We start from the raw sequence: 16,404 nt of genomic DNA, 5'->3' as shown, positions 1-16,404 counted from the left end.
TGCAGAAATGGAAGATGAGTTTCTGTAAAGGGCCATATGCGCAGAGGATATGAATTACTGGGCTTTAAAGGCCCATATTAGTTTGACTGGTGCAAAATTGGATCGACCCGACCCAATTCCCATCAATATTTTATAAATGTCAGTAATCAATATTTCTAACTAATAAGAGGTGATAAAATGAAATGTATCTTTTATTTAATAATGTTCTTATTTAATAATTTTAAATGTATTATTTATATATTAATTTTGTAATTTTAAATATTAAGAACATATATATGTTAGTTTTATAATTAATATTTTAATATTTTATTTTTATAATATATATATAATGCACTTATTTATTATATATATTTTATTATTTAAATTTTTAATATAAAAAAATTAATCAGTCCAAACTGTACCATACTGATTTTGGACCAAACCTGATTGAAAAATCTTTTTAGATTAAAAAGATCTGATTCAATTATTTGATTCCAACTTAATAATAATCACTCTTATAAATTAAAGTATTGTCAATTAGTATTTATAAGATGAATAGAAAAATATGGTAAAAATTTTAAATGAATTGTGTGAGTAGAGAATATATTAATGAGATTGGTGGTCGAGTCTTTGTAAATCGAGTTTGTTATGTCTTATATATATATTCTAATACATCTCCACTTTTAAACATGAAAATTATTACTTGAAGAATCATATTCTAACATAGAATAAAGACATCCACCCCTTGACATATTCAAATTAAATGACATCAATACTATAAAAAAAAGTTGGAAGACTAGTTTGTAATATTTAAAATTAACATAAAAATGTCAAAATTCAAAGATTAAGTTAGTAATTTGTCTTTATCATTAATATTTATTATTATTATTAATTATTAATCTACATGTTAATATGACATATTTTGCGATTAAATGGAATTGACAGAATTTCTGCCAAAAAATTATTCATTTATTATTTATTATATATTTGTTATATAATATGAGACCAAAAAAAAAAAAAAATGAGCAAAGAAATTTTGTATATCAATAAAGAAAATAAAGATGTGGAAAACAAGATAAAGATTATTTACAATTACTTCGTAAACTAATTGAAAGCGATGTAACGCAGTTTGCTAGCGCATTTGTTTTGGGTACAAAATATCACGGGTTCAAATCCTGTAATTCCTATCAATAACTTCTTCTCTGAGCAGTAATGAGGGATCAATTTTAGATCAATTAAATAAAATTCAAATCGGACATACATTATTTTTTAATTTTATAATATTCTATATAATAATATAAGCGTGCAAAATGTATTAGGATTAAAAAAATAATAATACTCTTATCTTCATACAATAATCCAACCCATTTCCTTTCACTAAACCTTCAAAAAATTTAAAAATACTTCTCTCCTTATGACAATTAATTGAAAAACAATAATACTAAAAATCATTATATCTAGAATAAGTAAATTTTTAAGATTAATATATAATGACACTGAAAAAATGTAAAATAATTTTACGTTTATACCATTGACCATCATATACAAAAATAATCCATTAATGAGATAATTATCCAAAGAAAAAATTATAAACTAAAGATAAATATAACCTAAATAATTAAGAAATCAATCTCATGTACTATTTACACAAGACCAGCTCAAAATACAAATGATTCAGAAAACAATGTCGTCAAAGATGTACTGAATTTTTTCTGAAAGCAAACATGATATGTCAAACATAAACTACATCTAGGAGGCCGAATTAACGACAAAGTTGAGTACATAAGCTCTTTATCTGAGAACTAGTTGCATTTGACAACATGTATGTGCCAAATTTTCCATTGCTCGAACATGTTATATTTAGCTGGTTGCCTATTTGGTTCGTCTGCAATTGTTAAAGAACATCAAATGTATTTTCTTTACATATAACATAGTAATATGAGATTAATTAATTCTTGAATGGTAATTTAAGTTAGAATCAAATATATCAGTATATCATTTAATCCATCTATAAGTTCTAATAGAGACTTCCATTATTTAAGAGCAAGTGAATGCTTTTATGTCTCTCACTTATGCTTTAATATACTAGTCCACTACTTCATCTGTGTTAGTGAGGGCATCCATGGCTACTCTTAAGCCTCCATTGTTGAAGAAAGAAGAAAAATGGGTAAAAAATTATTTTTTTCTTTCTTATGTTAAAGATATAGCATACGAAAATTATATATAATTTGTATGTAAAGTTAATTTGGAAGAAACTAATCACATTAATATAAACAAAATACTTGGATGCAACTGATAAAAATAATTTGATAACTAGAATATTTTGTGACTCGTATAATTACTCCGTCAATAATTATTTTGTGATTCCTATATAACTTGGTAACTAGAATACTTTGTGATCCGTATAATTGATCTATCAATAATTATTTTGTGATTCTTATAGCTGCTCCTTCACAATTTATATCAATATCCACAAATCTAGATCTCGTTAGGTTCCCCTTCTTATACCATGTCGAATGCCATTTTCAGCACTTTCATTTTGGAGACTAATGGATTGGTGATAGTGATTTTCCCTATTTGTGCATATATTGGTGTGGTATTCCGACCAGACCTTACAATTGTTATGTATGCATACTCTATTTGTACGAGTGTGTTGCAGATAATGGTCGTCTTTCCTGTCTCGATTGTAATATCATGATTGTGTTCATTTTGCTATGGTAATAGTAGTTGTCCCACACACTTAAATTTATTTTATGGTTTTAATGCTTGTGAATAGTTATCCCACATGATATTATCATGATAGATGCATAAAGTAGTATCTATTTCCATTGTTGCACCTCTTCTATTGTCCCTCTTTGCTTCTGTAGCATCTACTCAAGTTAGTCAATGATGTTACTCCACTGAAAATGTTATATGCACAAGGGAGAGGAGTTGAGGATAGTAGAGGATCCTTCACTAGAATAGTTTATGTCTTTCCAATAAATGGGTCTTCCATAAAGCTTTCTAGCTCTTCATGGGAATATATGTTGTAAGGTGCTCGATATTTGGATTCTTCTTGTGGCAAGAATGATAATAGGTCGATTGTGGGAGTATATGTTGTATTTGTCTTTATGGTTTAATAGTATTCTTATTTATCTTTGTCAGATCTTTTAGTTGAGAATTGTGTCTTACCAATTTCCTTTTTAGTTGGCTCAGGGAATAGACTGTTTAGAAGCTATAAATTCCATCGATTTTAACCCTCGAGCATAAGTTGGCTTACTTGAGTATATCTAGGTTTGATAGGGTAATTTGGTCTATAGTCAGTAAGTGTAATTGTAGTATTTTTACATAGAAAATTGTTGCATGCAAAAACTATTTACGTAGCTTTTGTAGAGAGAGAAAGTAAAAGATAGAGAGAGGGCACCGAAACAGAGTGCAACCCTGCAAACGCCTATGTTTCGTGCTTAGATGATTTTTGAAGAAGGCAATGGAGAAAACGGTCTACCATTTTTCATTCATATTTGTATGGCTTAAATAAGCAAGTTTATGACAATAAATCCCATTTTCTCGTACAAGTGATAGGCTTGCAATTGAATTCAAATTCTACCCTATCTGATTATAATTACATTCAAAAACTGAAATTTAAAATTCAAATACAAGCTTATAAGAATAAATTTTAACTGATTCTTAATAATCTAACACTCCTCCTTAAGAATCAGTCCATACAATTCCTAACTTCTCTCTCATATTTTCGAATTTTCCTTTTCCAAGTGGCTTTGTCAGAATATCCGCAAGTTGCTCATTGGATGAGGAATGAGTATGCTTGATTTCACCACTCTTTCGGCATCTCTAATTGCATGGAACTTCATATTAATATGCTTGGTTCGGCCATGCATCACTAGATTCTTAGCGATTGCTATGGCCGACTTATTGTCCACCTGAATTTCGGTTGGCAAAGATGCATCAAGCTTCAGATCCTGCATTACTTTCCTCAATCATACCGCCTGATTTGCAGCACCTGTAGCAGCAATATACTCAACCTCAGTTGTAGATTGTGCAACCACTTCTTGCTTTCTAGATGCCCAGGAGAAAGCACCAGAGCCAAACGAAAATAGATAGCCAAAAGTGTTACGTGCATCATCGAGACTCCCTGCCCAGTCACTATTAGTATACCCGAGCAACCTTCCTTCTCCCTTTGCCTCATATAAAATTTCATAATTTTGGGTACCCTTTAGATACCTCAATACATGCTTTGCTGCTGCCATGTGAAATTATTTTAGATATGACATAAACTATGACAGCAAACTCACAACAAATAACATATCCAGTCTTGAAACTGTGAGATATAACAAGCTCCCAATTAAGCTCCTGTACCTTCCCTCATCCACATTATCACCTGTTTCATCTTTAGTTAATTTCAGGTTTGGAATTAACAGAGAAGAGACAGCTTTACACTCCATCAAATTAAATCTCTTAAGGATTTCACGTGCATACTTTGTTTGTGATAGAAAAATCCCGTTCTGAGCTTGCTTTATTTCCATCCCTAGGAAGTATGTTACTTCACCTAGGTTGGACATCTCAAACATCTCCTCAAGCTGTCCTTTGAATTCTTTCATTTTGCATTGATCGTTTCCTGTCACCAATATATCATCTACATAAATGGCAGTGATCAGCCTCCTGCCATTTTCATCGTGTTTTGCATATAGCGTTGCTTCTGCCTTACTCTTTTCAAATCTACAACACAGTAAGTATTCGTCCAGCTTCTGGTACCAAGCTCATGGAGCTTGCTTAAGGCCATACAAAGCCTTATGAAGCAGATAAACGTGATCCTTTTTTCCCTCAACTGTGAATCCTTCTAGTTGATCAACATAAATCTCTTCTTGAAAATCACTGTTTAGGAAGGCAGACTTGACGTCCAGGTGCATAACCTGCCACTGGGAATGCGCTGCTACTGTCAGAATCATTTTGATGGTTTCGTGTCTTGCAACTAGAGTGAAGGTGTCCCCAAAGTCAATTCCCGCAGTCTAGGCATATCCCTTCACCACCAACCTAACTTTGTGCCGATTTACAGAGCCATCGGGGTCCAACTTGAGTTTGTAAATCCACTAGACACTAATTATCTTTTTGCCCTCAGGCTTAGGGACCAAAGTCCAGGTTTTTTTCTTTGTCATCATAGCAATTTTTTCTATCATAGCATCCTTCCAATAGGAATATGTGGCTGTCTCTTGATAGGTTACAGGTTCTTTGAAGGCAAAATTGCATGATTCGTATATCTCAGAGAGACTTCTCATCCTAACTCCATCAACACTTCCATCATTTCTAACTTCCTCATCATTTTCCAACTTATAGGGGAATGGAGCTGGTACAGGTTCATCTCCTCCTATCACCAGCTTCCCTACCTCATCACGTTCTATTTTTTCTTCTGCCCAATTCCAGTGTGAGCCTTCATCTATCACAACATCTCTCTCAATCATAAGTTTTTTGGAGAACAGCATATACACCCGGTACCCTTTTGTTTCTGTACTATAGCCTAGAAAAATTTCAGGCTCTCCCTTGTCATCTAACTTTCTTCTTCTTTCATCAGAAACTAGGTTGTAGCAAATAGAGCCAAAGATCTTGATGAGAGAAGTCTCGGGCTTCTTGCTATGCCAAGCTTCAAATGGCGTGATCTTCTCCAGGGCTTGAGTGGGCAGCTGATTAAGCAACTAAACAGATGTGTTTACTGCTTCAGCCCATAACTACTTAGGCAAGTGTTTGTCATTCATCAGACATCTCCCCATTTCCACCACAGTTCTATTCTTCCTTTCTACAACAACATTTTACTGCGGTGAGTAGAGGGCAGCAAGTTGCCTTTTGATCCCTTGAGAGCTATAAAAATCTCTGAATTCCTGTGAATTATACTCAATGGCATTATAAGTTCTTAGCATTTTAAGTAAATACCCACTTTCCCTTTCTGCAATCGATTTGAACTCCTTAAACTTACCAAACACTTCAGCTTTATTTTTTAGAAAGTAAACCCAAGCCATCCGGGTCTGATCATCAATAAAAAGGGAGAAATACCTGCTTCAATTAAAGGAATCTTGGCTCATTGGACCACAGATATCAGAGTGAACAAGTTGAAGCTTTTTTGTTGCCCGTGTGCTAGCTTGCGCAGGGAATGATGTTCTGTGCATCTTACTCATTTGGCATACACTGCAGACAGTATTGGTTTTACCAAGTGTAGGGGGATTGAGACTCAGGTTCTCAATTTGCAACTTCAAGCTGGACATATGATAATGTCCAAACTTTCTGTGCCAAATTTCTCCCTCATTTGCACCAGTATAACAGGCGATGTGTGCTGGCTTCTTCATGCACAACAGGTAATTCTGATTAATCTTTGGTGCTGTCTCGATCTGCTTCCTGCAACATTTACTCTCAAAAAGAACCTTATACCCATTATTTGTCATTTGATTCACACTTCACAAATTTTGTTTTAATGTAGGTACAAAAAGCACATTTGTAATATACCGTGTACTTAGGTGAGTATTTACAGAGACAATGCCATTACCTTTTGCATTCTCAAACTTGCCATTTTCCAACCTCACTTTGTCTTTCAGAGCTTTATTTAGGTAGGTAAACATGGACTCGTTCTTGCACATGTGGGATATACACCCACCATCAACGATCCATTTTGTGTCATCCTCATCTATGACTTCATTTGAGGCCAGATACAAATTTACTGAAGCTTCACCAGTTGCTCCGATGATGTTTGTTTGCTGATGTTCTCCTTTAGGTTGGCCTTCATTCTACTTCTACTTCAACCTACAGTTTCTTTCCTTATGGCCAAGTTTTTTACAAAAACGACACTGAATTCTCTTCTTGTCCTTGTACCAACAATCCTTTTCTAGATGGTTAGTCAATGTGCAAATTTTACAAGGAAGAAATTTTAATTGCTTACCATGGTTTTGGTTTCCATGTTGCTTCTCAATTGAGCTCTTCTCTCCAGTCTGCTTTCCTTTGTTCTCAATTCCTACTTTGGCTTTTATAAATAAGGCTCCTTCTGTGTAATTAGTTTTCCTTATGTTGGCTCACTGTTCCTGTGACTCAGGCTTATTTATAAGCTCAACTGCAGTGATGGTATCAGTATCATTCAGCTCCTCCAAACAGAGATTTTGAACTCAAACCGAGCTGGTAAACTGATTAGAATCTGTTCTAGCACCCATGAGTCAGGAAAGTTCTCTCCCAGCAGCCTTATTTTGTTCACAACATCCATCAACTTAGATGCGTACTATCTCGCCATCTCATCTTCTCTCATTCGTAACATCACAAACTCTACTTTTAGTTTCAGCAGCTTCATTCTCCTGCTTCTGGTACCACATTCAAATTCTTCTCTGATTTTGTCCCAAGCCAGCTTAGGAGTTTTGTAGGGCATGATCCTACTGAAAACCGTGTCTGAGATAGCTGAGTGAATGCAAGCAAGTGCACGACGTTTCTTCATAAGTTCCTCTTATGCCTTTTGATCTTAGTTAGGGATGTAGTGTCCCGCAATGGAGGTGGCTCAATGTCGTCGAGAACCACATCCCAGAGATTTAGAGATTGCAATGAATCTCCATTTTCAGTGCCCAAACATGGTAATTTTCTCCATTGAAGTGTGGAGATGCAGATGAACCAGAACAGGTTGCCATCTTTGTAACGGGTTTTGGGATTTTTTGATTGGTGAGTAAGATGTATTCTTTTCACATATCTCTCAAGACAAGAAGCTCTAATACCATGTAGCATTTTTACGTAGGAAATTGCTGCATGCAAAAGCTATTTACGTAGCTTTTGTAGAGAGAGAAATTAAGAAATAGAGAGAGGGCTCCGAAACAAAATGCAACCCTACAAACGCCTCTGTTTCGTGCTTAGATGATTTTTGAAGAAGGCAATGGAGGAAAGGGTCTGTCATTTTCATTCATATTTGCATGGCTTAAATAAGCCAGTTTACAACCATAAATCTCATTTTTCTCGTGCAAGTGATAGGCTTGCAATTGAATTCAAATTCTACCCTATCCAATTATAATTAAATTCAAAAGCTGATAAAAATAAATTTTAACTGATTCTAAATAATCTAACAGTAATGATCTATGGGTCACACCGAATACTTGTACACTTTCCATCTCCTATAAGCTTACAACATCTTTTCCGAAGTAGTTGTCTACCTTTGAGGATGCCTCATCATAACAGGGAATCTCCTTGCTTCTACCTCAAGTGGAGTTGGGAAGGCATTTATCTTTGGCATATTCATCACCAATGGGCTCTATCTACGACTTCCCATTAAACTAGCCTTACCATCAATTGAAGAACCATGTTGTAGTTAGAAGAAAAAGTAGGCATATTATCAAAACCAAGCAATAAGCCAAGGAGGCTAAGCGCAATATTGCATAGATCATAGGGGCAATAGTTGGGTAAGGTCGAGTTCAACTTTGACTCGAAGATAGTCCACCCACAAATCAATATCCTCTTGTTGATTGATGTCTACTATGTTCCCTAGTATGCTGACAATTTAGATCACATTCTACGAGCTTAACATGCCAAAAGGCAATCCTCTAATCCTTAACCATGAGGCTCATATGTTGAGATCTATGTCATCAAGCATTATATCAACATCACATGCTTTCAGCACCAAAGCTAAGCCTCAAATATTCATATTTCCTGTGACAAAATGCTTCCTTCATGTTAAGCTTTTTCAAAAATGAATAAAAAGGTGTTGTGAGCTAAAACATTAACATTATTCACCTTGATGGATTGCCATATACTATGGACTATTTGTTAAAAGGATTTTGTGAAAGTGTTTGAGCTAATATTAGTTTACCTACCACTGCCTTAGTCCATTAATTTTCTTCCGAAGCTTTAAGGCTGGTAAGTTCTATGTCTCCACATGACATCTTACTAGTTTGGAGGGTGAATTATTCTAGCTCCTTCAACAGACTGTCCATGGTATTAGGTCAAGGTCAATAAAAAGGTTTCCTATTAGCTTCAATCTGTACTACTAGAAACTGACAATTTATCTGGTCTTGCAAAATCATTCTCTGTGATTTTTGACTTGAAATAAGGGTTGAGTTTTTAGAAGTGTTTAGGGATGGGAATCACTATTGCTCTGAGGATTAAAATCATCTCTCTAGTTTTTGCAGAACTATGTGCCAATAGTAGTGGAAGGGAAGCTCCACTGGAGAACAAAGAGCTCCATGTAGGAGAGCATTGAAAGGGTGAATTGAATTTTCCTTTTATCATTCTTATATTTCTTTCAAATGTCAATATGAGACAATGGTAATCTTTATATCATCAAACAAGTCGTAGCATTACTTGAGTCATCTACAAAGTTGTTGAGAGACTTCAATTATTTAAGAGTAAGCAAACATTTTATATCAAAAAACATAATTTATATTCTCCAAAACTTCATTCTTTAAAAAAAAAAAGAAAAAAAGTACATTAATATGACTTACCAAGCAAAATGCAGGCTCTGTGTTGCAGCTCCATCTAGAAGTAGGGACACAAGATAAATAATGGCACCAAGAGCAATGATCATTTGCATCAACACCTCGAAAGAGCATAATCAGGGCGACGGTCAACCTATAGATAAAAAAGTTAGCACGAATCTTAAGTTAAAAATATAAAGTAGATACTATTATAGTTTGTCTCACTTGTGAGTAAATTATAACATAAGTTAGGATTAGAACTAAATCGTTAGATATTATAATGCGGTTGGCACACTTTACTTTTTGTCTTGATAACTTTTGAAATAAACATAAAATTAATCAATCGTATTGATAGGACTTACCAACTCATCTATATTCTTAAAATAACTTATTATTACTTCTCATTTATGAAAATAAAGCACCAAATATAAGTGCTTACAGATTATAACAATATATTTAAAGCACACAAAACATTGAAATATATCTAAGACAACGTTCACGTATGTTTTTGCGTCATGTGCCTTGTAAAGTGAAGAGTTTCACTTTGTGAAGATTAAGATTTTAAATTACTTTGAGATTAACATAAAAGATCCAATCTGTTTTCAAGTAAAAGTTTGACTTCCTATGCATCTGTATATTTAATTCACATCTAACTCCTACATCTAAAGCATTATTCCTCTATCCAAATCAAGTAAATTTAAAGAATCCCAAGAACACTAAGAAGACAAAAATCAAATTATCTTACCCAACAATCAAAAGAATGAGAGAAGAAATCCACAAGATGCACTGATAAAGCTTGAATTTGGATTGAATTGAAGTTTGAGGAGAAGAAGAATGTGTTTGACTAATCCATCCAAAGTGAGGGCGGATCAAAAACACAAATCCAAGAAGAAACCCAGTTAAAAATCCTCCAATGTGAGCAAAATTGTCAACGTGTGGCAGGATTCCCACTGCTAAATTAATTGCAATGATGATTAGGAGAGTCAAGAAAAATGCAACCTGAAACATCCACAAAAAACACCACAATACAATCTATTAGATTATATATATATATATATTTATGTTATATATTTTGATTCTAATAATATTTTATCTATATTCTAAAAAAATATTTTGTATATATTATGTAAAATATTTTACGAGAAAAATTCTTATAATTTTTATACATAAGGGTCTCTAATTCTATTGGTGACATAAATCAAATGTAAAAAAGTTTTTTTTTTTTTTTTATTTTGGCGGCAAAATGTGTATACTTGTCGAACGACGTTAAATTTTATATATATTTTTTTATTTTATATTTTATTTTGTGTGATTGTGTACATATTGAGAACTTATTTTTCTAACAATATATATATATATATTAGATAAGAGCAGGTAATGAAATAAAATCAGCTCTAATTGTGTATTAGATTCGGATCCAAAATCATATAATGTTGAAAGAAGAATTACCCAACGTGTATATAAATCAGTATAGTATTACTATATGGTTATCATGATTAATATAATAAAATGAAACAAAATATTTTTTGACACAATATGTAAAGAAGAGTAAGTACCTTATTAGAATATATTGTCCAATTAATAATGAGTTCAGAAAGCATGCTTCCAAGTAAACCAAAGAGTGCACCAGAAGCACCAACAGAGATATTTGATTGTAGAAAAAGAGCTGATAATAAACTCCCACCAAGCCCAGAAATGATATACAACAATCCAATTCGTACTGTAATTAGGAATAAAACAAGGGTATTAACATTCTCTTAACACTAATTACTAATTTCTTATAACAATAATTATCAATTTACTTCTTAATCTAAAATTTTCTCTTCTTACAATTTTCTCTCTGTACTTACAAAATTGTTCCGAATCGTTATTTTTTTTAATGAAAGAAAATAGCAAAATTTTCATGTATAACTTGAGCAAAACATAAAAAATTACTATAATATTTCTATTTATGACATAAAATTAAAACTAAACTCATATAATAAATGATGATCTTAAAAACATATACTCTTAATACTATTTTGTAATATCATTCTATGATTTCAGAAAGAATTTATTGATCAGTGCATAAATACTTAATGATAATTATTTTTATTAAATTTTTTTTAAAATTATTATAATTTTTAAATTTTATTCAAAATAAACATGATTAGAATAAAAAATTTGTCATCGACTAATAAAATTTTTGCAATTTTATTTTTTAAAAAATTAATTAAAAATTTAATAATTAAATTTAAAAAAAAAATAAATCTTACCGTCTAATTAATAATTCGAGTACTAAAATAAAGTTCGAGATACGTACCAAATCCGAATTCACATTCAAGCCGAATCCCGATAGCTAAAAGACTCAACATATTTGCGAGTATGTGAAAAACACCTCCATGTAACCAATTACAACTCGCAAGCCGCCAACCTTGGTGTCTCTCTACCACTCTCTTTACATCAAGTGCTCCCATCTTAAGTAGCCTAATTAATTAATTTAATCATTCAGATTATTACTTAATTAACTTCATTAATCATTCAGATTATTACTTAATTAATTTAATTGAATCAGATAAAATAATTTGTAACATTCATTAAATTCCACAAATTCTATTTTCCCTCGAGAGTGATTTAGAACGCTAGAGGGGGGAAAACAATGGAAGAAGGAGAAGGAGAACTTACGTGTCGGAGGTCGGACCGAGAAGAGGATTCTCCTTGAAGGGCTGGAAAGAGAATCTGCCGAGGAAAGTAGCGATGCAAGAGGATGAATGTTTTGGACAATTGTTCTGATACATGGTGATGATGAAGACGATAAGATTCGCAGAGACGAAAACAGGTATTAACCAACACATCCATTTCTTAAATTGCTTGATTTCCGCAGGAGGATGAGGAGGAGCTTCCATATCGACTGGATGAACGACATGGTTGCTTCTTCTCGAATTCGCCATTTTCGGAGTCTCCGTTAGCACTCAACTGCGATTGGAAAAGGTCAAAATTATTCGAACTGGTTTTTTTCTTTCCTTTTTATGTTTTTGTCAAGTTTTGAATCGGAGCTTGAGTTCAAAATAGTGTGACGAAAGGGAAAGAGTAGGCCAACTGAGTCAAACATTTGAACAACTATTGGCTGTTTGGATTAGGTAGTTTCTCTTTTTCGCACGCAATATAATATACATACATAAATTTATATAGATATGTATGTGTAGCTCATTGGAAAATATTGGAAAACTATATTCAAAATTTAACTAGATTTTTTAACATATTAGGTATCCATGTGCTATTTTTTAATAGCAATTTAACTACCTCCATCTGGAGGTTGGATCTATCAGAGTACCTTGTATTCTCTCATATCGCGTTCGAATCAAAGAAGTAATTTAACTACCAATAATTCGGTATTTTATAAATCAAGTCTTAGCATTGCATTTGAAGTTGATGAGGTAGAACTTCATTAATAATATAGAACTCACCACTTTATGGGTATGTTATCGGTTGATAGTTCTTAAATTATGATATTTGACTCAATAAGTTTAAGATTTAGTTTATTAACGTGTTAGTTGAACTGCAGCGACCAAGAAATACTACCGATCTAGGAGATTCCAACTTTATCTTCCAAGGGCTAATAACTGGTGTGGATTTTTGGTGTAAATATGCGCTATTTGGTGAACTATCTTTCCATTCTTATGAGCTGTTGTGGATTAGAGTTTATGGGAACATTGCTTATGAGGAAGACTATTTTGGACAAGTATGGGATAAGGGTATGAGAGTATAAGCTGAGGGGAGTTATAATATGAGGATTGTGTTTTGAAGAGTATAGATGATATATTGGAGTTTGGGTTGTAGCCTGGGAGTATGAAGTGGTTGTGTGGAGGGCTTTTGAGATGAGTTCCCTGCATTCGTAATTTGTACTTCATTTTCCCCTTTCTTATTTTGATTGATCCTGTAGCTCGCTTGGTGTTGATCAAGCATGCTTTTGAGGAAATTATAATCAATCAGTCTTCCTGCTTTAACAGCATCCTCCACATTTTTCTAATGTGCACAATATCTGTGAATGAGAAATTAAGATGACCAAGTAACTTATCTGCATGCACTGCTTTCAAAGTTTTCGTAAAAAAGGTATTCGTTTCTTTCTATATCGGAGGGGTTCTACAAGCGAATCTCCATCTAGTGGCATACTCTTTGAAGGTCTTTGAATTCTTTTTCTCCGTTCTCTGAAATTCTTCTCTAATAGAGCTAGCTCAACATGGTACCAATACTAGAACAAGAACACGCCACTACCAAATCTTCCTAGGTCCTGACTTGGGTTACCTCTAATGTGAAGAGCCATTTTTCTGCCTTCCCAGTGAGGCTTTGCTCGAAATAATGAATTAGTAGTTGTTGATTCTAAGAGTACTTTATCATTTTCAGACTGTAGCTTTTCAAATGAGCTCTAGGATAAACAGTCTCATTATATCTCGCGAACTCAAGTATTTTAACTTTTTCGGGAACGTCCATTCCCAATAGCTAGTCCTGTTAAGATTCATATGTTTAATAATCTTTTCTTTTCTTTATTCTTGTTTTTCCATCTTTTTGCTACAATCTCTTTGAAATAACGTAAAAATTAATTGTGCTTTGTTTATTTAATTGTATAGTAAATCGTTCAGTACCAGTAAAAAAGAAAACTCTGGTAAATAACTTGAACATATCGAATAGTTGTTATGTTATAAAAAAGAATAACATCTTATATATATAACTGTGGTGATATGATATTTCCCTTCCAAGAATGTATGAACTAAAAGGTTATTATCTTTTGAGCTGTACCCTTAAAAGAAATTATGCCAACATTCCTAAGAGACACTCTCTGTGTTAGCTGTGGAAGGCTCTGGCAATCCAGACTCAACCTGCGTCTCAGAAATTTCTGGTGCCGAAGGTTGCTCAGGTAGTGGAGATTCGGATTCAGTCGTGGCAGGCCCAACCGTTGCTTGGATGCTTTCTGGGGGCGTAAACTTGTCGATGTAATAAGTAAGAGATGGACCAGTGTACTCAATTGTTTGTGTTTGAGGTGGGTTTTTGCCAACTTGGAGAAGTATCGACGAAGCTCCAGCGACAAAAATGAGTGCAAGACCGGCAGCTATTGCAGCCGTATTCTCGGCACCTTCAGAAGAAGAACCTGCACTTCCAGAGCTTATAGCACTCTCTGCTATATAAACTGCAGGCTGCAAAATTTAAAATTTGGAAAGGCTTTTTTTAAGATAGAAAGTTTGAACAGCCAATATTCTTCAAAGGAAATATCCATTAGGAATCAATTTATTAGCATCTGTAATGCTTTAATCTAGAAGGTATTTGAGTATCTGAAAAAAAAAAAAAGAAAGGCAAAGCCACCAACCTCTACAGAGTAGATGTTTGTCTGTCCAGCAGTGTCCTTCTCAACGTAACCTGTCCAGCCTCGCCTTCTGGGTGGAAATGTCCCAACCACTTTGGTCTTCTCTCCCGCTAACCATTCCACGCTCACCTTCCCAACCTGCATACACTCACCACATCAAAATAAATATTACTTTCTAATCTGATAACCTCATAAGTCATATCATATCAATTATAAGAGAGAATGAATTCAAGAAAGTAAATTTCAAAATATTTGAAGTCTATTTATATATATATATATATATATATATATAGAATAAGAACGAAACAAATATTTCTGGACCATTGAACTTTGGTAGGAAGAAACCAGAAACTAGTAGAATGGACCAGATGACAAGTTCATACTCTAATCAAAATTGGGACAATGTGCTGTAAATTTTACAACAATTTGTAAAAATTTAAAGGTACTTAAATCTCCTACAAAATTTTATGTGAATCAAATTTTTCTCTACACGAATTTTTAATCTATTCCAACATTGTCTAGAATTTCCATTTTCACGGATTTTCCCACGCTTTCGGAGCTACCAAACAGAAAACATGAAAAAGAAAAAGAAACCGAAAGCAGAGGAGAAGGAAAAGGAATCTAATGGAAGAAGATTACGAACCTCTTTATCAGGCGCGCATTCTTCAGCGTTGCAGTCTGGTTGGTCAGAGGAATCAGCTCTGATGACTGTGAGAAACCTCCGATTGGATTTGCGAAACTTGGAGAAAGACTTCGGCGAAGAGAAAATGCAGCTGTTTGTGGATATCATAGCTTGGGATGCGCACGCCATGTGGATTAACTTGTTCGCAACCAAGGAAAAATTAAAACCAGTTGGTGAAGAAGACGGGAAGGAGATGGGGGTTGTGTGGTGTATTTTGATTTTGAGGTGACGTGTTTTTCTTCCTTTCGACAGTCTCGGATTTCGGTATAAAAATCTGCTCGCCTGGGTCCGCTTTCATTTTATTTTTATTTATTTATTTTTGTTATATATAAGCTTTTAGTCATAATGATTTTTAATTTAACTATATAAATTATTTATAAGTCAATTTGAAAGAAATCAATTATTAAAAAATTAAAATACATCAAATATAATACTATAAATTTAAGAAAAAAAATATTGAATAGAAAGTATATTGGAGAGAAGGCATGATAACTAAATTGGAGGTTATAAAACAAAATCATACCTTGTCCATGTTCCAACTACCTTAGTAAAGCATATCATTGGATGCAGACGAGTCTATAAGATCAAACATAATTCTAATGATTCTATAGAAAGTTACAAAGTTCGTCTAATTGCAAAAGGCTACACGCAATAGGAGAGAATGGATTTCAATTAGATATTTTTTTCGATTGCTAAACTATTAACAGTCAAACTATTATTAGCATTAGCAATAACCCAACATTGACATTGAGCTCAACTTGATGTTAGTAACGCATTTTTGAAACGTCTTCTTAGATGTCATAGCAAGAGGAGCATAGAGTTTCATGTTTATGTGTTTTCAAGTTTTATAAATTCATTTTATCGCCTTAAATAATTATTAAGACACTGATACTCAAATTATTTGATACATTACTTTAATTTGAATTTTGTCAATCCAAGTACGATTATTCGTTCTTCACAAAAGGTAACAGCTCCTCATTTATTCCTTTATT

The 16,404-nt window shown here is 33.4% G+C and overlaps 2 protein-coding genes and 1 long non-coding RNA gene across 3 annotated transcripts; 1 reads left to right on the top strand and 2 right to left on the bottom strand.

Annotated features, from left to right (window-relative positions):
- Window positions 1-1,446: 1,446 nt before the first annotated feature.
- On the bottom strand, window positions 1,447-12,408 carry LOC110807019 (RHOMBOID-like protein 4). Its single transcript, XM_022032036.2, has 6 exons — window positions 12,057-12,408; window positions 11,695-11,858; window positions 10,949-11,112; window positions 10,138-10,391; window positions 9,420-9,546; window positions 1,447-1,864 (listed from the first exon to the last, which is right to left on the bottom strand). Exons 1-6 carry the CDS (start codon window positions 12,320-12,322, stop codon window positions 1,742-1,744), a joined length of 1,098 nt encoding a protein of 365 aa, XP_021887728.1. The 5' UTR covers window positions 12,323-12,408; the 3' UTR covers window positions 1,447-1,741.
- On the top strand, window positions 12,221-14,718 carry LOC148240398 (uncharacterized). Its single transcript, XR_015813847.1, has 2 exons — window positions 12,221-12,362; window positions 12,937-14,718. It is a non-coding gene; the product is annotated as an uncharacterized LOC148240398 (long non-coding RNA).
- LOC110807020 (proline-rich family protein) lies at window positions 14,040-15,651 on the bottom strand. The gene is made up of 3 exons (XM_088209034.1): window positions 15,374-15,651; window positions 14,734-14,868; window positions 14,040-14,563 (listed from the first exon to the last, which is right to left on the bottom strand). Exons 1-3 carry the CDS (start codon window positions 15,539-15,541, stop codon window positions 14,195-14,197), a joined length of 672 nt encoding a protein of 223 aa, XP_088065160.1. The 5' UTR covers window positions 15,542-15,651; the 3' UTR covers window positions 14,040-14,194.
- Window positions 15,652-16,404: the final 753 nt, after the last annotated feature.

Source organism: Carica papaya, chromosome 8 (genome assembly GCF_054855325.1).
Source record: "Carica papaya isolate Zhongbai chromosome 8, ASM5485532v1, whole genome shotgun sequence".
Lineage (NCBI taxonomy): Eukaryota > Viridiplantae > Streptophyta > Magnoliopsida > Brassicales > Caricaceae > Carica > Carica papaya.
The sequence above is the reverse complement of the archived record's forward strand: the minus strand, read 5'-3'. Positions and strand labels throughout refer to the sequence as shown.